Below are 24786 nucleotides of genomic sequence, written 5' to 3'. Positions count from 1 at the left end.
TTTTACAGAGTATTCTTGTGCATTTATTTTCTTACTGTTCTACTATTCTTTACTGTGGATTATTCTTGGTCATTCATTCTATCCTATTAGTAAATTCCATTCTGATATCTTTGTCGGAAAGTGTGTCCTTTTCTATTTTTGTGACTGAACTGGTTGCATTATACTGTTTGACATAATCTCATATTGAATATTCGGAAAAGGATGTATTTATTTCTTAATGTTTATGGATGTACAGTACCTATTTGTTTAAATGTTAGTGTGGACAAAATGAACTGGTTAATGAAGAACTATCAATACTCAGTTTTAGAAAGTAGTAAAAGAATTACATGAAGCTGTAAGGAATATATCTGGAAATTAAAATGATTAAAAATGGGAACTGTAAGGGGAAAAATTAATAATAGAATAAATATGAGAAACTGAACAATGCCAGCTGTAAATAGAATTTTATGGAATAATGGCTTGCTAAAAATTAAAATTATGTACAATTCATTAGTCAAAAGTGTGGTTTGATATAGAACACAAAAATGATACATGTAAGTAAATCGAATTTAATAGTCACAGAAAATAAAATTTGTAAAAAGATATGTGCCATCACACTTGATATGGCATTATGTGATGTGCATGCCATGACAAAGTGGCAGCATGGCAAACTAGAACTTGCCAAATTCAAAACTGTTTGGTTTCAAAATAGCTAGTTTTCTGTTAATTTCAGATTTCTGGAAGCTGGATAATTGGTCCTTTATTGTATATCACTTTTAAGCCACTTTTTATACCTTACTCAATATAAAAACAACAATTTTTACATTATTTATTATATAGCTAATACATACAATAATTTTAAGGATAAAAATGTGTACTATTATAGGTAGATGTTAATAAGTGGTTTGACTCACATTGGAATTAAATGATAAAAAGAAAAAGAAACAAATTACTTTGTAAGAAAGTACATGTTGTCATTTTAAACTTTCTTTTATGAATTACAGTAAAAGAAAAGTAGTGTATTTTCTTACAGGTTTGACTCAGATAATTCAGAATCTGAAATAATCAGGGTTCTATTGTGTTAGAAAATTGTATGAAAAAATATAAGTAAAAAATTTAAGAATATACTGTTTAATATCTTATAAGTTTGTTTTGATATTAAAATTATTACAATTAAAAAGTAGGTATTAGGACAATAGATAAAGTTCATAAACTAGCCATTATCCTAAATCTTTTCACTGCATTTTTTACACTTAAAAGCATCTAATAGAATTAAGATTAGGCTAGATGTCCAAGGTAGTTAAAGTTGTAGTCTACTGCTCTGAAGACCTTAGAATGAAGTCCAGTTAGTCAAAAAACTACAGGAATTTTTCAGAATGATCTATCACAAATATGTCATCCTGCTCTTCAACATCTGGCACCCTCTACTGTGGGCCTGGCTGAATCCAAGATGGATATGATTAAAAGACCCTTTTATGAGTTAGTTTCATAGAGTGGAAAGAGTAATATATATAAATGAATTTGAAAACCATTTCATTTCTGATCAGACTGTATTAAGTGAAATGAATTGATTCTAAATTAATATTTGACTGAATTGAATATTTTCAAGCTATACATTTAAATATAACTGCTGGTATAATAAAATATTGTTAATATTTCTAATTTTCACTTTTTCAATTCTTAGACAAACAGAATTTTAAAGTTTAAAAATGAATCGTTAAATATCTTGATCAAATATTTGTTAAAGTTTAATTTTATATAAATTGGTCAGGAACTTTTTATTCGTGTCTTTGAAAAGTACAGTACATCCGAATATGTAATGCTAAATAAATAAGATATCCTTATATTATAAATTGTATTTTAAAAATAATTTTTAAACCATTATTGATGTAGATTAATAAATTATATAAATATGTTTAAAATTAGTTATGAATTTAAAAACAAACTAATTATATTTAATTATATAAAAGTATATATAGGAATAGAGAATAAAATGCCAGATAAAGTATTAGTGATTGGCGGAGGTGGCCGTGAACATGCCCTGGCTTGGAAATTAGCTGAATCATCACTTGTACAGCATGTATATGTGTCTCCCGGAAATGCTGGAACTTTCCAACAGGACGAAATTTCAAACATAGGTAAGGAAAAATACTGATATAAGATTTATTAATGATTTCAAAATAAAATTTTTAAAATATTATAATTAATTTTCTAAATAAAATTTTATAGTTTTGGATATCAAAAATCCTGATAACATTGTAAAATGGTGTCGTAATGAAGATATCAAATTAGTTGTTGTTGGACCAGAAGATCCTCTTGCAAATGGTAAAATAATAATTTTGGTGCATATCTATATATTTATTTTTGTGATTTCAAAATTATAATTATTTACTGTATATGCAATTCATTTTATACATTTATTCTAAGTGTAGAATATTTCTATTTAACATATGTTTAAAATTATTCAAGAAATCATATATATGTGTATATATATTGCTTTCAGTTGGATATTAACATTTATTGATTATCTCATTAATTTATCTTGGAATTGTCATATGATGATGATCAAAGTTTTTGGACTTAAATGATAGTAGAAAGTTGATATATCATGAAATATCACAGTAAAAATCAATTGATAAATGTTTACAATGTTAATCAATATTGTACAAACACATTTTTTACTTTCTAGTAATTTTTAATGATTGGGCAATGTTTTCAAGCTGCTTTACAAATAAATTTTGGGTCCATACATTAATTAACTTATTTTTGTTGTATTTCTGAAACATTAGAATATTGAAAATTCATTTAGATGATTTTCAAATTTTGGAGTAAATAGTTGTTTGCATGATACTGTTTGATTATTTTCCAGTTTGAATTTCCTTTTTCATATACCATATATCTTGGTGGATAAGACGAGGTATAAATTTTCGTCAAAGTTTTATAGTTTTAGCATATATCTGTGCTATAAGATGACCCCCAAACTATCAACGGCCTCTGAATTTAGTTTAGATCAGCAATCATCATCTGAGTAATAATACTGTGTAGCGTATACGAAATTATGACCTTTTCATAATTTTTCGAATGAACAAATTTTATTTTCTTGCACTGCCTTGCGATTGTTGCAAACATTCAGGTAATGACCTTGACTATCCACAAAAACGTCGTATGAGCTATTCTATTTTGTGCACATACCCTACTCTCTAGTAGTAAATAATTACGGTTTGTCCGTTCTTTTATAATGGTTTTAAATTAAATAAATTTCAATCTAATTTTTTTTGTATCTGTCCTATAAGACGACCCCGGATTTTGGGGCCCTATTTTTATGATTCAACTATCGTCTTATCTGCCGAGATATATGGTATTTAAAATATCCATAAAATTGTAAACAATATAGGAAAGGTTTCTACATTTTAGAATTTGATTTTCATGTCTAATTTGAAATTTGATAGTTTATACATGACTTTGGATAAAGTTATTATTAAAACAGTTTATATTGTAGATAAATACAACACTTACTTGAGCCTGTGACCGGTGTGAAAATAAACACTATTTGTTTATTTCACACCGGTCACAAGCTCAAGTAAGTGTTGTATTTATCTATTATACATCCCAGTGTGTATGAGGAGGACAGTTTATATTGGTTACTGATACAGTAAGGTTTCATTTTATGTTTCCTCTTTTTACAAAGATTCACATTAACACATATTTTAAAATCAGTAGCAAAAATTCAGCAGTCTGAGAAAAGATGATGAACAAAAGCTTAAACAAAATATGTCAGCAGTGTAACATTGTAATTGTTAATGAAGTTAAGAAAGTAAATATTATTGGAAATACTTTTTATGTGCAGATTAAAATAAAAATATATAAGATAATTAAAGATATAAGATAAAAATAAAAATGTAAGAAATCCATACAAACAGAAGCAATATATGATTTGATACAAGACATTCTAAAATGATACGAAGGCTATTTTTTAAATAAGGTCCGTTTTTTAATAATAAGAAAAATACTGTAAATATCATTAAAATATATTTTTTTCCATATTCTACATACTTTTATCTACTTTTCTATATAATTTCCATTTTGTTTAAACATTTGTCATACCGCTCAACAATTTTTTGAATTCCGACTTCAAAGAAATCTGCCGCCTGTCAAGAAGCCCAATCCACAACTGCAGTTTTCATTTCTTCTTTGTCGTTGAAATGTTGACCACCAAGGAACTCCTTTAAGTATCGAAACAAGTGAAAATCACTGGGTGCAAGGTCCGGACTGTGTGGATGATCGTATTGAGTCAAAACAATAAAGCACTGTTTAATCTTTTTGTTTTGTGATTGTCAGAAAGCAGTCTTGGAACTCACCGACAAAACAATTTTCGATAATTCAGTTTCTCCGAAACAATGGTATACAAAACTGATCTTGAAATCTGTGGAAATTCAATTGATAACATTGAAATTGTGAATCGTTGGTCCTCTCGAATTTTGTTATCCACATCACGAATCAAATCTTCAGAAATCAGAGAAGGTCGGCCAGGGCGTGGCTCATCATGCACATTAACTCGCTCATCCTTGAACATTCTTACCCATTTTCGAACTTTCACTTATAGCATTATCACCGTAAACTTCACAAATCTGACGGTGAATTTCCGCTGCTGCCAAGTTTCTTGCATTCAAGAATCGAATAACAGATCGTATCTCACAGTCGGCGGGAGACTCAATTCTCTTAAACATTTTAAACTTTTACAGCTCGGCATACAGACAGACGATATGGCTGCAAATGGCGTCAAAATGCGCGCCAAGCTTGCTCGGAGCAGAAGCGCATGCATACTGTTGTGATTGCGCATTATTCTCACTTTCATTCACAAACAGACCTTATTTAAAAAATAGCCCTCGTATATTGCATAATAATGCATGTGTTCATCTTTAAATAATAATTATCTGACATAATTACAAAAGATTGCTTTTATTGTCCATGCAGATTATATACACAAATATTCATCATCATCTAAATTTTCTTGACATAGAAAAACATAGAAATTAAATTAAATTTATATAAAATTTAATTTAATTTCTTAAATTTATAAAATTATCTTAAATTTCTTTTTTTGAAAAATTTAAGTTTGAATTTTTATAGTTGATTAGAAATTCTAGTAGTCCTACAGTATGTAAGTGATCAAATTTACTTGTGATTTTGGTTAATTCCTTCCAAATTGCCTATCCAAGATTTTATTACAGCAGATTTTATTCTTTAGTCAAAAATGTTTTATTTTTAATTCATGTTTTTTTATTAGTACAATAAAAATTTTACTTTAAATAAATTTTATTAATCCTCCTAAAATATATTTTGCATAATTATAAAAATAACAGACAATTGATGGGACAATTGAAATAATTTTATTTTATAATTTTAGGTATTTCTGATTATTTGTTAAAAAATAATATCAAATGTTTTGGTCCTTGCCAAAAAGCAGCACAGATAGAAGCTAGTAAAGCTTTTGCTAAGGCATTTATGGATAAACATAACATTCCTACTGCAAGATGGAAGTCTTTTACAAATCCTGAAGATGCTAAACAACACATTTTAATGTAAGGGACTAGAAATCTTTCAATGGTGTTTACATGTAATACTTTTATGTGGTATGTAAACTTTTAAATCCATTACAGGGCTCCCTACAAAGCATTAGTTGTAAAGGCAAGTGGACTTGCTGCTGGAAAAGGTGTAATTGTTGCTGAAACAAAAGAGGAAGCTGTAAAAGCAATTGATACAATCATAGAGGTAAAATGTGAAAAGCACAATTATTCTAAAATTTTCACTGTTTTTGATATTTTAGTCATTATATTTAATTGTGAATATCAAAAATTGTGTGTTTTAAAATGATTGACCCATCATTACAAGCAATTTAAGAAACCACTTTTAATAAAAAGGTTTAAAAATCAATAATAATCTTATTCACTTTCTGGAGCCAAATTATTTATTTACTTTTGACTCTTTCAGGCCTATGGGCATTAACAGGGTCTTATTCTATGCCGATCATGAGTTCAACCAGACCTACAAAGGGGCAACCAGGTAGTGAGGGACAAGGCTTGACATATTACCCATGAAAATTCTTGGGGTTGCTCACCCAGATTCAATCCCAGCTTCCCCAGGATAGTAGACTTATGCCTTAACAGCCTTGGCCAATATCCAATTATTTATTAGGATTAAACATGTTATGGAACATTAGCATCCAATCTTCAGATCAAGTTGAACTGAACAGAACAGAATACAATATATAAATGAAGAATAATTACAATTTTAAAATAAAAAAATCCTATCAGATACTGAAATTATATTAAGAAATACAGTAATACTTCGATTTTTGTCGAATTTTTTTGCGAAAAATTTGCCTTAGATTTCGTTGGTGTGCCCATGTGACCTCACTGCTAATTTTGCAAAAACAAAGGGCTACCCACACTTTTTTTCCTGCTCAGTTTGGCGTTGTTTCTCGTTGTGTGAGCATTATTCCATGTGTCTAGCCAAACAATTCCTATGACAGCTGATGACTGAGCGATCAAGGTGGCAGCCTTTCGCTCTGGAGAACCTGGGATTGAATGCAGAAGGGGGAAAAAATTCCTAGAAATTTTTCAGAAAGTGGTCTGTCCAGATATGTTGGGCTTCGACCCGTCCCTCACCACCTAACTGCCCCATTGTGGGCTTGGCCAAACCCATAATGGGCTTGCTAAAAGAGCTCTTAGTGCCCTTAGGGCAGAGAGAGTTTAAAAAAAAGCCAAACAATTCCATTGCTTTTCTTTCCTTTTTCTTAGTATAAGATAAAATGGACTAAATTAAACCTCAATATTTAACAAAAGATTATCTATGATTATAAATTCAAACATATTTTTAGAAAATAAGTCAAATATATTAGAAATTTTGTTTCTTGAAAAAATTTTTAATAATTTTAAAATTTCCTTTTAAATTCTAATTAATATTTAATGTGTTAAAGAAAACACCAATGTGTGTCTAATGAAATACCTATAAAATTTAAAATGTTCACTTCTCTTTAATGTAAAATTTTAGCATTAAATTATAGTTTTTAAATTTAATCAACATAAAAGTTTTTGTTTAGTGAAGTAGTATTTTCAGACTATTAATTATTATTATATTTTGTTAAAAATTTTCTAATTAAAAAAAGTATAATATAATTTTAGGATAAAGCTTTGAGCAAAGCTGGAGAAACATTAGTGATTGAAGAATATCTGGAGGGTGAAGAAATTTCAGTAAGGAAAATGAACTTATTCTTTATTGATATTTATATATACAGAATACGTTAAGGTAAAAGTACAAGATGATTATAATTAAAAGAATTCATATTAAATACTTTCTACAGAAATATATGACAGTCCAAATTTAACCAAGTTTTTTATGTAATATTTTTAGACATGAAGAAGATATTTTCATATGAAACAAATTTAGTTTTAAAACTCACTCCTATGAAACTTGTGACATTGTGAGCAGCAAAAAGTGTTGGTACAATTTCTTAAGATGATGTAATTCTTAAACTGCACTTGCAACATTGGCATTGTTTTAATTAAACAGCTTCACTAGGTTATGTTCAGGTATAGTCATGACCATTGCTGCTGATCTGCATTAATCCAAATGGCATTTTACTTATCATAGATAGCTTTACATCCAGAAATTGATCATAGCATGTGATTATGCATAAGATACATTTTTTCTTAATTTTGGAATTAAATTTTTTTTTCAGTGTGTTGGAAACATCAGCATATGAAACTTGGTTGAGTTTGGACTGCTTCATAGCTCTTCATAAAGCATTAAGTTGCCCAATATGTAAGATTTTATTAAAGAACTTACATATGAATTTTATTTATATTTTATATATAGTTTTAAAGCTTATTTAATGTAGTTTAGTCCTAAGCTATCAAGTCTTGAGTTTAATTTTGTTTGATATCACTGCTCGTGAATAGTAATCATTTGGCATTAATTTTTCAAATTTTAAAATTTACTATCAATAAATTTTAAATTTATTGAAGAAGATTTTAATGATCTAAAAATATATATATTTAAGCTATAAAGAAAAATGTGATGCCTTATTTATATTTGCGTTCTGTATTAATGTGACATAAAGAAACAGTCAGGAATATTACAACTTATGTAAAGCTAATTTTAGGAGAAGAGAACCAAATCAAGCACTTATTAATAAAATCCAGCAACAAGTTGCATAACTTTTCTGACTATTATGTGATCTTATTTAGAAAATAACTTTTATAATTTTAATCAGAATATAACTTAACAGATGGTGTCTCACAAAATTTTATTATGAGATTTTGTTATAAAAAGGCAAAAAACTTAATTTTGAGGGTAGGGATAAGTTTTATAAAGAAGTATAAATGTTAATGACGAGTAAAATCGTCATCAAGTCTGACCCAACTGGAGATATGTATGACCCCCATTTATTTCCCCACTCCCTTGACCATTAACCACCAAAATTTAATAGCATCAATGTCCCTCATATACAAGCCACCATGCCAAATTTTATTTTTTATCTTTACCCCATCCTAGATATTAAGCAAAATAGATGTCAATGTGTGTGCACATGCACACATTCACAGAATTTTTTTTTTTTTGTTTACTTTAGATTCAGGAGGTCTCAAAACATGGAGATTTTCAAAAAAAGTTGGAGTGTCAAATTTGACACAATTCAAATACTTTCCCTTGTTATATATACATAACAGCCAAGACAGTAAAAAACAGTAATGAAATCTCAGGAATTTTAAATAACAATATAACATTACATAGTTTTTTGTAATAATATAGTAGATAATTATTTTGAATATCATAGTTTAATCAGGAAGGCTGTATTATCTAACTCACTAATATTCTTGGATTACATGAAATAGCTAAATTAACTGACAACTTGAACATCATCAAAGCTCTGCATGAAGATGGTATAAATGGCTTTGCAATAAAGAAACTTTATGAAACAGATCTTAATTGTATAAATAACTGTTCAAAAAAATGCTTTTTTCTTAAGATGCTTTTCATCAGCATGGAAAAGTGTTCTTATCTGTGTTATAGCCAAAGGTAATAAAATGAAACATAACTCTGACAATTACAGGTGAACTAGTCTTCTTTCATTATTTGATAAATGCTTAGACAAAATAATGTTAGTGGTTTCTGCAATAAGCTAATTAATTCACATTAATTTGTATTTGTTAAAGACAAGTCTACAGCTGATGCCATTGAAAAAGACATTTGATTATAGAAAAAATAGATTAAACAATCAAACAAAAATAAATCCTTGCTAATTTCCTTATCTAATTAATGTTTTTATGTTATATTATGTTGGCTAGATATCTTACCTTCTTTTTATAAATAGCATATTCATGATTATTCAGTTCTGAGTTACAGAATTGTCAAATCTTACAGGCACTAGTCATAGTATATTACTAGAGGTTGTCCTCAAAGATTTGTCCTTGGTCCAATGCTTTGGAATGTTATGTTTAATGACTTTCTTTCTTACACTGGTTCTAATGAGGTAATTGCTGATGATGCATTATTAAAAATAAGAGGCAAGACACTAGAACAACTCATCTATATAGGCAATTTTAAAACTATGAAAAGCATTTAAATGCAGTGTAGAATGTAAACATTGTTAAAACAATAGCAATATTGAAATTCAGTTTACATTCACTTATAAGAGCTGTTGCTTCACTAATAGTTTAAGATTAAATAATGTAACTATTAAAAATTACGACTTATTTCAAATATTTAGATATAATTCTCGACAATAAACTGTTATGGTCCAAACATGTATATACTGAAAAATCTGAAATTAATACTGCCATTAATTAGAAATGTAAAAGCCACTTGGGATTATTTTGTAAAATACTAGACATTTTATATTTATCCTGCATTGAACCTGTGCTTCTTTATGCAATTCTAGTTTGGTGTAAATCACTGGAAAAGTAATTTTATAAAATTAGGCTACTAAAAATACAAAGATAAATTATTCTCAAGTTTTGGGCTATATTTTTGGAACATTAATATAGTAAGTGGAGTGTTCCCTATTGATCTCAAAATTCAACAGTTAAATGAGTGCTGGTTACTAAAACTAAAAAATACTGCCATGATCAAGAAATATAATAATGTGAAAATTAAAGAAAAGTTCCAGCCTAGCATAAAGTAGAATGTATTAATTATGATAATTGTATTGAAATAGTTTCAAAATTCACAAAGATTTTGAAACTATTAGAGATTAGAGTAAAATGGTCAATGTGTGAGGCTGGGACCTTACTGGAAACTGGATGTCGAACCGGGCCAATAAACCAGTGACTTATTTCGTAAACAGGACCAGGACTGCAAAGGAATGGGATGTGATGTGATTTAATTGTCACATTCCAAGACCTAATTGACACATCCCCGATCATAGATTGTGAGGGAGAACAGGAGATCGACTGCTGGGGAAATTTCAGTGGTTACCTTACACAGAGTTCAAAGCAGGAAATGTGGGTTCTCCTTTAGAGGGAGCAGTGTCTAGAACTGATTGAACCCAGCTGCATCATCTCTAAGAGGAAAAAACACATTTAGCCGAAATTTACAGGACTGTCGCACGGGGAAGAGCATGACCTGACCCAGAGGGGAGCAGCCTGGGTGAGGGTGTTTGACAACCCCATGGCCTGAATCACGTCTCAAGCAACAGATCAGGGACCAATAGAGTTACAGGAGACCACTGTTTGGACCAACCAAAAAACAGGATTTCAGGTGAAAATCATATAAAAGCCCAAAATCCCAAAGACATGGCGAGGTTTGAAGTCAGTTAGTTTGCCATCACAGCCAAACCAGAAGTGTTCCAGGATTAAAGATGACCCAAGTATGGACAAGTGTGAGTGTGAACTACTACTACTGACCTCCAGCTCATCCTAGGAGACAAACTTTCTCCAGATTCTGCCAAAGTATCCTTGGAGACAAACTTTCACCGGGAATCAGATGGAAAAGACTTTGGAGACAAACTTTCCTTCTCTGGTGTGATCTATATCTATGAGATGGCCATAGTACCACCTATGTAAGCATGTCTTATTACTCAATAAACATGGTTAAATTTGTCAATTTTGCATCCATGTGAGTCTCTGTGTCCAGCAACTGTTACCCCCATACATCCAAATGACTTCATCATTCTGACAGATTGTGGGAAAAGCAAGATTACTGTCCCTTCCATTTAAGGCAGACCATAGTCAGGCAACAATAGCTTTTACAGTGGTGTTGCCATCCTTACAAATGATATAGGTACAGTTTTTAGTCTGCTATGAACAAACAGGAAGAAGAAATATCACTCAACTTTTTTATAGGCTGAATGTTTTATCAAACAGAAATGTTGGTTTGATACAAGTCCACTAAGTGGATTCCCTCCTTTGATTTACTGAAAGAAAATGTCTATGCTGCAAACAGTTCTTTGACATAATACACACTCACTTCGTTTAACCTTAATATCCGGTATTTCTTGATCGTCCAAACAAACGTTTTCGTCCTCTCCAAGGACTGCCTCAGGTTATTCGAACAAAAGAATAAATTAGAGCAGGATTCCAATTTTTTTGAATTAATTTCTCGAGGAACTTTCAAAATATTCGAATATAATTTGACTATACGCGTGCGCTATGACGCGTTGCCTTTTTTGTATTCGTCACACACGTAACGCCACGCGTGCGACAGAGTGTTGCCGCCTTTGGTGTTTATGCATTTTCCTATGCGTCCGGCCCTGTATATTTCTAGGGCCTCTAGGGCCCTGATGTCATCTGTTTGCAATGCTGAGTTTATCAATCTGGTGTTGTTCAGGTCAGCGTGTATTTCTGGATTTGTGGCGTGGGTTGACAAGGCGGTGGTACCGTTGATGACTTATATCATACCGTTGATGGCTTATATTAGTTCTTTGACAGTTACTTTGAATATACATAAACCAACATCTGCAAACCTGATGTACGTACGTAATACACCAACAACTACCGGATTATATCAGGTTATTATATTGCAATTATTTTAAATTAGTTACTAAATAATTTCTCACTGGAGGGAGGCATTAGGTGTCATTTCATATTAGATTTAATAATTATAATTAAATTAAATAATTTAGAAAATTCTGGAAGAAAAGAATTGGCCTGGGGCAGGACTTCACTATTCATATATCTGGTTCTCCTCTTCCAGATATATTTAAACATGAGATAACCTTATTGATAACTGGCTGAGTGCATAGGTAAGTGTTTACAGGATGCAGATACTAAATGCAGCCTCAGCTGACACAATATGTAACTAATGATGGTTATCTCGTGTTTAAATATATCTGGAAGAGATCGGACTGGAGGCTCAGGTAGCGTAACTGGCAATGTATCCACGTGGTAAGCAGCAGTTGTGGATTTGAGTCCCACTCTGGGCAGGTTCTTTTCTTCCAGAATTTTCTATATATTTAATTTAATTATAAGTATTAAATCTAATAAAAGATGATGCTTAATCCCTCCTCTAGTGACAAATTATTTGGTAATTAATTTAAAATAATTGCAATATAATATCCCAATGTAATCCAGTAGTTGTTGGTTTATTACATACTTTGAATAAGCTTATTCACCAAAAAAATGTTGCTTGCAGTCCAGGTGGGAATTGGGCATCCTGGCTTTAGCATCAGTGATGTGACTTGAATTTGTCACATCACTGATACATATTGCTGTGGTCAACAGCATACTTACAATATGTCAAAATTCAGTCTTAACTTTATAATGCAATTTTTTCACTATTAATCATTTGTGTATTTTGTTTTGTTATTTAATTATTATCATCTGTTTGTTAATTAACTCGTCTAATATATTGTGAACTAGAAGTGTATTACTAATGTATAATTGAAAATAGTGACATCTAATGTGTAAGTGAAGGTGAACACACAATGTAAGTGAAGGTGAACACACAAGTAGTTGAGAAAAAAATGGAAAATTGTTTAATTCAGTTTTAGGAGTTAATTCGTATTTAGAAACAAATGAAACAGGGTCTTCAAAAAATGTTCTTTTACAGACATTAAATGTTTGACATTGGTATCCTTTATTTATAAGTTTAGTAATGCATTTCAATTTGTGAGGCAGTGAAGCATTGTATACCATACATCCAAGTTTATGTATACCATCATTTGCTTCTTATTTTTGCTATTTATTTGTAATTTAACAACACTTTTTCTAAAACAAATGTTTTACTAGTTATAATTACTTTACTGGGTGTAATTAAAATAAGTATAAATTAATCTGTTTTTAATAGAAAATTATAGTTTAATAAATATTTCAAAATATTTGAATATTTATTTCTAAATGTATTGTTTCAATGTCAGCAAGTATTCAATGAATTTTGTTGTTTTACATAATAATTTTCAAAATTTATTTGGTTATTACCTTAATAGAGATATTAGAGTTTTATATTTTTAATTCAAATTCTATAATAAATCATTTATGCAAGTTTGATTGCTACTTATTAATATTGTATCAATCTCATGCAAAACATTTAATCCATTATTACAGGTACTTGCTTTTACTGATGGAACTTCGATTGCAGTAATGCCTCCAGCACAAGATCATAAAAGATTATTAGATGGAGACAAAGGTCCAAATACTGGTGGAATGGGAGCTTATTGTCCTTGTCCTCAGGTAAAACAATCAGTTTATTTGGTTCTTTTTAATATAGATATTATTTAATCTTTTTATGTAAATTTAAAAGATTCAGTGTTCACATTAAGTTTGTATATTTAATTACAGGTATCAAGTTCATTACTTGACAAAATTGAAACTGATATTATAGAAAGAGCTGTGCATGGAATGAAGAAAGATGGTACTCCTTACATAGGTATGTATTTGAAGTATTTGAATTCAAAGTAATTTCTCACAACATATTTAATAACTCAAAAATCTAAATTTTAAGTTAACTCAAACTGAATTAAAAGAAAAATAAAAGCATATTGAAGTTAAGAATAGCTTTTATTTGGCTATAATTTGAAAAAATTGTAGAACTATTTAATCCCACTGTCATTCATCCATCCATATTTCCTTAATCTCAAGAACGGAGTTAGATAGATGTAAGACGAGACCAGATATGGAAACCTTAGGGTCAGGAGGCCCCAATTAACTATATATGAACTTCTGATGCAAACCAGAAGTCATGTTATTTCAAACTTTTTCCCCTGAAATATGTTAGGTAGGTGATCAGCACAATTCTATTATTAAAGGAAAAGTATGATGTAAAGGGGCAAGCCACTACTAATTTGAGGTGGAGAGCATATATTTTAAATTAAATAAATTAAAAATATGATTAAAAATTGCAGCCTGGCATTGTGATGATGTCACAATAAACATGTTACAGCCGTGACTCATAGCCTCGCAGTGAGTACAGCTATAGAACTTTCTGCCCCCCCTAAAAGGCACATTCCACATTGTGCATCAGTTGGTTGAGCATGGATAAAGATACTGATTTTTCCATTATATGGTGCGATTTTCCTTTTCATTTCTGCATTAGACAGGTTCTGCTTTATACGGGTTAATTTACTTTAATTTTTGCAAAAAATTCAAGGGACCAAAGAAATTTCTCATTAATTAATGACAGGTTTTCACTATATACAGGATCCATTATAGACAGGTTGACTATATTATATCAAATACTAAGTGTTTGATTAATGTAGAATTCTCAACCTTTCTTTTTATGAGGATTCTTTGTTTTTGTTTATCTTTTAGTCACATAAGCATTTCTATGTTTTAAAATAAATTATAGTAATGAAACAACACTTTTTACCAAGTCTTTACTCTCCCTTAATTCTTTATACAACTTGATCTTAACAATTATCTTGCAACACAGTACAAATGAACACGAGTTATTTTATGTAACACTTTATTGCTTACAATATTGTTTATAATAACCATAATTTTTTTATTGATTATATAATAAAGGAAACATTGTAAGTAAAATATTATGTTTTTTTATACTTATATATCAACTAATACTAATAATAAAATACTACATATTTAAATATTATAATGTATAGGAGTACTGTATGCTGGTTTGATGTTGACATCAGATGGTCCTAAAGTTTTAGAATTTAATTGCAGATTTGGTGATCCAGAGTGTCAGGTCAGTATGCAAAAGTTATGAATGAATTGTAGTAGTAAATTGTCTATTGTATGTTAATTGTTCCAAAAAAAAACAGAAATGTGAGCAGTTATGTAAGAAATACAAAAATTGAATGAAATATTTTGAATTGTATATACACATCATATAATCTCTAAAAATATGTAAGAAATTATAGATTAAATTCCACATTAACAATATATAGGAACATACAGTAACTAACACTTTTTCTTATCAAACTCATTTGATATTGAATATCAATATTGACAAAGATTTAAAATAATATTGTTAAACCTGTGATCACAATACTGAATCATGTATACATGCATTTAAACACAATCTAACAATAACAATGAGTGCCAATATTATTGTAGTCTTTTTATACACTAGTGATCACAATTGCATGTGCAGTGATTTGTATTAGATAGAAAATAAATTCATATGATTTTTTTCTTCTGTAAAAAATATAAGATTTCCTGTGATGAATAATAGACAAAGTAAATACTGTCAGATGACCTTAAAATCCTTTATATAATGCAAATATTTTCAATGATACAAAATTGTCATTATCAGGCTAAAAATTTTTTGAGAATTCTATCTCACCTTTTGTTTCAAATTTTCGTTCTTTTTTGTGTTTGTGAGCCTAGAATTCTGTTGAAAATTATAAATATTTAAACATGAAGAGTTTTATACTGCACTTAGGGACATTCTGTTCCAAATTTGAGATGTATATTAGCCTGATTATGATGATTTTGTATTGTTGACAGTGTTTACTTCATCTATTATTATATTATGTGGAGTTTAACAAACTTGCAGTGTGAAAGTAAACAATGGAAATGAATGATGATGATATTCACAAAGTTATAGCATGTTGAAATTTTAAATTGTCTTAAAATATAAAAGGAATGAAAATAAGTTTAAATTTTAGGTCTAACTGAAGCAGACTAGTGAATGCAGTTGAAAGCATTCATAAATCATCTATCACTGTCGGAAGAGTACTTAAATTAACTTTGTTGAACATAGATATAAGTTCCAGCTTTTAGAAAGTGTAACTTCAAATTTAAGAAAGGATGAAAGAAGATAAAACAAGTAAATTATGATAATGCTTATACTATGAAATAATATTGTAAAATTACTCTACTCCACCTTTTAAATATTCAAACTAAAAACAACTGCTTTATTTGGAAAATTTACATATTATCACAAATATATAAATCCCCCAAATAAAGCAGTTCTGTTTTTAATTTGAATAATACAGTAAAAATTTATACTGAAAATCATTCATAAATGAAATATTTTCATTAAAAAATACTAAAAGAAATTATTCATTTATTTTGGCAACTTCACATTCATCCAGTTGACTTCTGGATGGAACATTGTTCTATCAGTAAACATTATAGCTTTTTTAAGAAATTTTTCGTCTTCAATTTTTTAAGAAAGTTTTTTATATTTCTTTGTTTATAAGTGATATAAGAAATTTTGTTTATTTGTCTGTAATGTTTTATGATCAAACTGTTTTTGCCATGTGCTACTTGAAGACTTCATTATATTTATACCAAAAAAACAAAATACCTAAACAAACCAAAATAAAATTAAAAAAACATTAATCTTCTACAAGGTGATACTGCAGTCCCTTATCTATTTGTTCTAACACCAGGTTATATTTTTAGGACTTGATAGTATTTGCAATAACTTTGGAATAAACTTTCAGAATGTTTAAGGGCAAACACATTTCTTTGACTTCTGTTCTGCTGATAGTTATTTATATTCTGAGTGGAAGAAGTTTTAACCATCAAACTGTCAAGCAACTGAAATATTTGAACTGAAAACAAACAACTTCAAATTAAAAATCCTCAATAACCTAACACCGCACACTCCCTGACGATGATAACCAATCAATTGAAGTTGTACTTGTTCCAGTTCAATACATAATTTTTTAATTTGGAAATAATACTGATTAGTGATATTACAATTACCTGATATTATTTCTAATATATTACCAGTTCTAATCAACACAAAACAAATGTGTATAATGACAGAATTGTCTATGATCCAGAATATATTTGTTTAGTTTTTCAAAGTAATGTTAAAATTTATAATTTCTTATGAATTTTGAATATATGAAAATAAAAAATAATACTAATTTTTATTTTTGTAGGTTATTCTTCCTTTACTTGAATCTGATCTGTACACTATCGTAACTAATTGTGTAAATGGAAATTTGAATAGAAAAGATGTCATCTGGAGAAATAATTGTTTTGCAGTTGGAGTAGTACTGGTCAGTGGAGGCTATCCTGGAAGTTATTCAAAAGGCTTTGAAATAACAGGTTAATATGTTGAAATCTCTAAATAATTTGTTGTTTTAAAACGAATATTATATTACTTGCTTATATAGAATATAACTAAAGGCTTTAAAAAAAAAAAAACGTTGAATAACATAAGACTTAGATAATCTAAATTCAAAAATATTTTCTTGTTTTTAGATTATCCAGATTTTCTTAAAAGAAACTTAATCTTCATGATTAGTTTCTTTCTTTATATGATTTAGATATCAAATTGATTTGATGCATTAGGTTAAATTTTATTATTTAAAATTTACTGTTATTAGTGATGATAATGATTACAAAATAATTCTAAAATAATATTTTTTGTTATGAAATTTTTTCAGGTTTGGACAAAGTCAAAAATCTCAAAATGATCGTATTTCATGCTGGAACAAGTGTTTTGCGGGATAGAGCAGTGACATCTGGAGGACGAGTTCTGGCAATTGTGGCTCTAGGAAATGATTTAAAAACCACTTTGGAAAATGCAAATGAAGGAGCCAGTCTTGTAAAATTTGATGGTGCTTTTTACAGAAGAGATATTGCTCACAGAGGAATCAGTAGGTCAGTTTGTAATAAAGACTGATCTGGAAAATAAGTTTACATTTAACCATCAACCAATTTATATTTCCATTGTCATTTTTATATAGAACAATTATTTGTAATGTTTGTTTTAAAGATTTAAAAAATATTTAGCTTAATAGAGGCTATAAAATTTAAAAGTAACATTCCATTATTGTCTGTTTTGTTTTTAAATTGCTTGCATTTAAATTTCTAATAGTAAATAATAATTTAATTTAATTTGAAGTTGTTTGCAAAACACATTTTTACAGATTTCAATGACTAAGAATCATACATTGACAGCAACTAAATTCTAATGAAATCATTAATATAACCAATCTGTATTATGCACCTTTCAGCATTTTAATAATGATAAAATGAAATTATCGTTGTTGATTTATGTGGTGAAATTGTTATTTTAAGTTTACATGTTTTGTTTAGAATTTTTTCTACTATATACAGTAAAACCTGTCGAAAATGGATCATGAATAATACAGAAACCTTCCTAAATGGAAATTTATCATAATGTTTAACATACAAAATTGCTCAGAACAGAGCAATTTTGTATGTTAAACATAAGTTGGGGCATATAAGACTCCAATGTATTCCAAAATAGAATGCTAACACCAGAAAGATTCAATTTTTTAGGGAGTTCTACCTGAGGAAGGTCCTAGATGTGGACCAAAAACATTAGTGATGTAACAGTTTTTACAACTAAGTTCAAAGCAAAATAATGTTTGAGTTTTATGTATAGTAATTAATGCTTTGTTGTTAGAAGATTATTTTATTTAAAGTTGGGATAATTAGAAATTAACCATAGGGTGGGATGGTACCTACCTTTGTCCCACTGTAGCACTGTCCATGACCATATGTAAATACCAAACTGCCAGATTATTTATTCAGCTGTAACAAGACTAATTTAATGATTAGATATAAAGTAATTTGGCTATAGGTAGGCAGTTAGGCTGTTATCTAATGATAAAATTTATAATTAGAATTTTAAATTAATATAAATTTGATCTGAATATTAACCTAATTTACTTCGGTATTGGAACCTAGGATTGAATCAGGGTGGTTGATAAACCCCAAGAATTTTTCCAAGATGGTCTGTCCTGAATATTTTGGAGCCTATCTCTCACCACCTGGTTGCTCAGGCTGTGAACTCACAATAGTTATGGAAAGAAGGCCTCTTAGTGTCCACAGGACAGAAAGAGTCAAAAATAAAAATGGTACTCAAATTGGCTTGTTCACGTTGTGTGAGCTCATAAAGATTACATAAAAAAAAAGAAATAAATAAATCATAAAATCTATTCAAAATGAAAAATTGCCAAAATGGAAAAAAGTTTTTTGGTTTTATGTGATTCTGGTTTACACAGATTTTACTGTATATACCAAGACAAAAGATTTAAGTACTATCAACAAATTAAGGATAACTTATTGTAACATGTGTTTCTAATTACATAATGTTGAGTTTTTAACCAGACATTAACTTTAACAAGAAATACAAATATGGATATTAGAAGAAAAAGACATGAGGTTTCATTAGTCTTATGTTTTATAACTGAATTTTTAATTAAGAAATTCAAATTCAAATGATATGTTCAAAAATGCATTGTGACCTGTAATCCAATGACAAAAAAAAGTAAAAGTTGGCAATTACATTGTTTTAATTTTCATAACCAAATTAAATGATTTCTTAACAGTTTAAGATTATCTGAATATAAATACAGTAGAGCGCCGTTTATCCGAAAGCCGATCAACCAAAACATTGGTTAACCGAAAGATTTCAGTTGGACTGTCGTGCTGAATCGAATGTTTTTTATACTAGATTAACTTCTAAAGTATAATTTTTTTTGTTTTTATATTTTTCAATATATTTATTTTGTTTGTACAAAATAAAGAAATAATTTTTAATGATACAATAGCCACGATTATTATTATAAAAATTTTCGTTGGCTTAAAATCGACGAAAATTCAACATGAAGCGACACGCGACAGAGAAAAATTTCAACGTGGGATAAGTTAATATATTTTTTCGTACATAATCAGTTATTCGAAAAATAAGTTATCCGAACAACCTCAGTCCCCAATTGATTCAGATAAATGACACTCTACTGTACTTCAATTTTTATATGGAATTTATTTTAATAAATTAAAAGAAAACAAAAAAATTAGTTTTAGTTATGAAAATACTAACTACTTGAATGACAAGCTTCTGCTATGTTGTATGAGATGAAAGTAGTTGTGGTGGTTATAATGGCTAAAGTGGTGGGAATTTAACTAGTGTTCAAATGATACCATATAGTGTTTGTCATCAAACAGATGACAGATTCCACTTCTAAGTTGGAGCAGATGGCCACCACATTTATGTCAGAAGGACAAGGGACCACTCTAACCAGGCCTTTCCCATGGTGTAGCACAGGGGTAGGCAACCTTTTTGTACGTAAGGGTCGCATTTTGAGACTTTTGAACTGACATGGGCCGCATACAAGAGAAAAGAGAGAAAAATATCAGTAAATCACAATTATTTATTCATATATAATTATAAATTAGCATAGTTATAATTAATTTAGCTTCTGGAACTGATGTAAACATAATATATCGGAAATATTTGGTTAAATATTAGTCACTGCTAGTTTCGATGTGTCTGTTAACCAGTTTCTTGTTTTAATTTTTACTAAATTCATTGCAGAAAAACGATTCACATACATAAGTTGTAGAAAATAATGTTTGAATTTTTGCTGCACACTTCCTTAAGCTGGGAGATTGATATATTTATTCATATTTTATGCGACGCGGGCCGCAGGTTGCCCATCCCTGGTGTAGCACACAATCAACACACTTGATCCGGAGAGCCATCTTCTATGACAGCTAATTTCCCTAGTTGGTTGAAGTAGTAATTGGAACTTGTTATTATTTTATTCATATTGTATGATGATGATAATTTCTTAACAGTTATAAGCTGTAATTAAATTAGCTTTATGCTAGCTATATTTAGAAAATTTGTTATTTGTATTGAATTGTTGTTATATTTTTAATATTTTAATAAAATTTTGGTTTAATTGGAATGTTTAGTTGCTGAAATAAATAAAAAAAATAATTAATGCAAAATAGAAACAAAATTAACATCAAATACTTTGTGGTGCACTAGTAAAATGTTACTATGATATTAACTTACTTTGTAATTTGTTTGCAACATTTCATCTCTACATTATTAAATTGACAAATAGTTATAACGAGAGATAAATAGTATAACCTTTTAACTAGCCACTATCTTATAAAATGTTTAAAACTTTCATTTAAATATAAATTCTGTGATGAAAAAGTTGATATAGCCTGTAGAACTAGTCCAAGAACTACAATACTTAGCATGCAAATGATTACAGAATCACCACCAATGAATGTACTGTACAGTTTGGTCCTAAAACAGATGGGTGAAAGAGCATCTCAAGGCTCTTGGTCATCTCTGGAATGTTGGTCAGTTGATTTTTTCAAATTTGAATGACTGTTGGAGTTGTATTCAATTCATTAGCCAGTGAGAATGCCCAGATAGTGTACCCAACTATCATACAACTAAGTACATTTGAGATAGGCTGCATTATGAGCCTACAAGAAGCAAAATGGTCATGTAGATCAGCTAGAATTTGAGTTGTAGCAATGTGGCATTATGATGATGGTAGCAGTTGCATATGTGTTCATTATGAAGGCTCTGGGGGCCCAGGCAAACAAGATGTGAGATATATATGATATAGTCAAAACAGCTCAAACAATATCTACAATTTCATTGACCATCATCAAGAAACATAATATCTTTTTTTATAGCATGCAGTATTATCATGAATTGTTTCAAAATGACTGGTAGAATTTCATTTTTGGCTCTCTTAAGATGACTATTACAATGAAATATCCCACTTCTACCTCAGAACATGACCATTCTTCCACTTTTCTGAAAGCTTCACTTGTCATAAACCATGGTACTACTACTAAAACTTTTAAAACTGCAGTATAATTTTAATTTTAAAATTTTTTTGGCCAACTTAAATGACCACCTTCAGGATAGAAAGGAACAAATTTCAATTTAAAAATAAGAGCAAAAGCTGGAATGTCCTCTAGAACAAAGTTGATTTCAAATGCTAATATTTCAGAACAACAAAAATTTAAATGTGTGTGTTGGACTAATATGTAGATTAAAATATAATTATATAAAAATAAAAAAAAAACCACAAAAATAAAATAACACTAAAGGAAATAAAATAAATAACTCAAAAACTTATATAGATTTTTGTTAATAATAAGAGTTAATTTAGTTCTGAACTGTATGATATACACACTATGCCACAACTTATATGTATGCACAACTGGATATATTTGATAGTATATACGATATTGTCCAGTACTCTATAGATTCTGTCATCATAGTTCATCATCTTGAGCCTAAATCTTGAATAAGGTTTATTATATGTTGACATGGACATTAATCATTAACAGGACAATTATACTAGTGTTAAGCATTTACACAAGAATGAGGAAATGTTTTCAGAGAAAACAGACTCTCTTTATTAAGCTACCTGTACACATATAACGATTATCATCTGTGTTTTGAGCTATCATGCCCCTCGTCATAAGGATTACAATTTTTGAGATATACAGACACAATATAACATTGAGTAACTATCAAGTTACACTATACTGAGTATTGTGTAACTTGATAGAACAAACATTATAAAGGAGTATGAAGCAAAGTAAAATTAAATATAAAAACCAATTATTGTTGGTAATAGGATGTCTGTATATCTCAAAAATTGTAATCCTTATGATGAGGGGGTATGATAACCTGAAACACAAATGATAATCATTATGTGTACAGGTAGCTTAATAAAGAGTGTCTGTTTTTTCTGAAAACATTTCCTCATTCTTGTGTAAATGTTTAACACCAGTATAATTGTCCTGTTAATGATTAATGTCCATGTTGACAAATATATAATAAATTGAATTAGGACAGTAAGGCAATAATAATTCCTGAATAAGGTTGTTTAAGATGATTGGGTGTATTCATTATATTTTTTCTCTGCAGAATAGTAATTTTCAGTTTGATTTAATTACCATGACAAAAGTGTTATCTTGTAAATTATTGTTATCTGAAAATGGGTTACTAACCAAAAAATACATGTGTTTCTGTTTTCTTTTTTAAACCCTATTAAAGAAACATTTTTCCATCTTTTAAGTTAACAATAATATATAACAGTCAATATATAATTATATCGGTAAACTGTCACTTCTTAATTCATAAATCAAGTGATTTTGGTACAAATCTATTCCAAATTTCAGTTGTCTAGAATTGCAGCAAACCAAGGTACAACACTACCATTTGACACATTTTTTATTATTCTCTCTCTGATAAATATGCATTTCGAATCACGCCGTCTCAATGATTCTTCTTCAGTATTACATAATTGCTCATGTAATGAGTGCATTCTTGAGTGATGTTTGAATGAGTTCACATTTACCTATTAGCGGGATATGTCTGATGACTACAATATATTTTAATTATTGGTTAGATGCTTCTAATGTTTACGGTATTTGTATAGTCTTACATATGACTGATGCATCTATGAAATGATATTTGAAGACTTTGACAATATCTAACATACCCACAAGAATTTTCAACAGTATTAATACTTAACTGCTAAGGGCTACATTACTATTTATACATTATTATCTGTTCAGTTGTTCTTATAAAATGAACTTTTGGTATAAAAAGATTTTCCAGTAAAACACTATCAAGATGAATGAGTTTATCATTCGTGTTGATAGTGTCGTACTAAAATTTTGACCAATCTTGAATTAGCATTAAATATTGTTTATTTTTAGGGTTAAAGGATTAACATATAAAGATAGTGGTGTAGATATTACTAAAGCAGACAAATTGGTAGAAAGAATTAAACATTTGGCTAAAAGCACTCATCGTCCCGGAACGATAGGCTCCATTGGTGGTTTTGGAGCAGTTTTTGATGTTAGACTGGCAGGATATGCAAATCCTCTATTGGTGTCGGGCACTGACGGCGTTGGCACAAAACTAAAGGTAACAGTTCATTTATTCTGGATGGTAGAAGCAGTTGCAAAATGAATATATTTTTAGTTGGCGCATTATTGCAACAAACATGACACCATCGGTATAGATCTGGTAGCCATGTGTGTCAATGACATACTCACCCAAGGAGCAGAACCATTGTATTTCTTAGACTATTTTGCATGTAGTAAATTGGATTCAGACGTAACAGAAGCTGTAATTTCTGGAATTGCTAAAGGATGTCTACAAGCAAATTGTGTGTTATCAGGTAATAAATTCCAAATATCATAAAGAATAGATATATGAAGCAAATGTCAAATTTTCTTTATACAACTTCAATGAATAAATTTTAAGCAAAAGTTTATTTTTATTATATTCATTTAAAGAATTATTAATTGCAGGTGGTGAAACTGCAGAAATGCCTGGAATGTATGCTCCTGGAGATTATGACCTGGCTGGATTTGCTGTTGGTGCAGTGGAAAGGAATCAGTTGTTACCAAAATTAAATGATATTACAGATGGTGATGTGGTAATTGGAATCTCTTCTTCTGGAGTTCACAGCAATGGTTTTAGTTTAATCCATAAATTAATGGAAATAGAGAGATTGTCCTATTCTCAGGCTTCTCCGTTTGAAAAGAATAAAACATTAGGTTAGTTATCATTTTATTTGATATTGTTTTATCTTGACACTAAGTAAATTTTATTTAATATTTGCTACAG

At 29.4% G+C, this 24786-nt stretch overlaps 1 protein-coding gene across 1 annotated transcript in view; it reads left to right on the top strand.

Moving 5' to 3' along the window:
• Gart (trifunctional purine biosynthetic protein adenosine-3 Gart) overlaps positions 1 to 24786 on the top strand; it is a 30044-nt gene that overhangs the window by 2081 nt on the left and 3177 nt on the right. Inside the window, exons 2-14 of the mRNA XM_067271512.1 lie at positions 1950 to 2117; positions 2209 to 2304; positions 5387 to 5561; positions 5640 to 5751; positions 7164 to 7232; positions 13521 to 13646; positions 13755 to 13842; positions 15032 to 15117; positions 17273 to 17441; positions 17783 to 17999; positions 23868 to 24078; positions 24136 to 24334; positions 24468 to 24716. Coding sequence (XP_067127613.1) covers positions 1973 to 2117; positions 2209 to 2304; positions 5387 to 5561; positions 5640 to 5751; positions 7164 to 7232; positions 13521 to 13646; positions 13755 to 13842; positions 15032 to 15117; positions 17273 to 17441; positions 17783 to 17999; positions 23868 to 24078; positions 24136 to 24334; positions 24468 to 24716 — 1942 coding nt within the window. The 5' untranslated portion in view covers positions 1950 to 1972. The remainder of the gene's footprint in view (positions 1 to 1949; positions 2118 to 2208; positions 2305 to 5386; positions 5562 to 5639; positions 5752 to 7163; positions 7233 to 13520; positions 13647 to 13754; positions 13843 to 15031; positions 15118 to 17272; positions 17442 to 17782; positions 18000 to 23867; positions 24079 to 24135; positions 24335 to 24467; positions 24717 to 24786) is intronic.

Source organism: Centruroides vittatus, unplaced genomic scaffold (assembly GCF_030686945.1).
Source record: "Centruroides vittatus isolate TY-2023 unplaced genomic scaffold, ASM3068694v2 contig_4, whole genome shotgun sequence".
NCBI classification, from domain to species: Eukaryota; Metazoa; Arthropoda; class Arachnida; order Scorpiones; family Buthidae; genus Centruroides; species Centruroides vittatus.
Note: the sequence above shows the minus strand (reverse complement) of the source record. Positions and strands in the feature narration are given on the sequence as shown.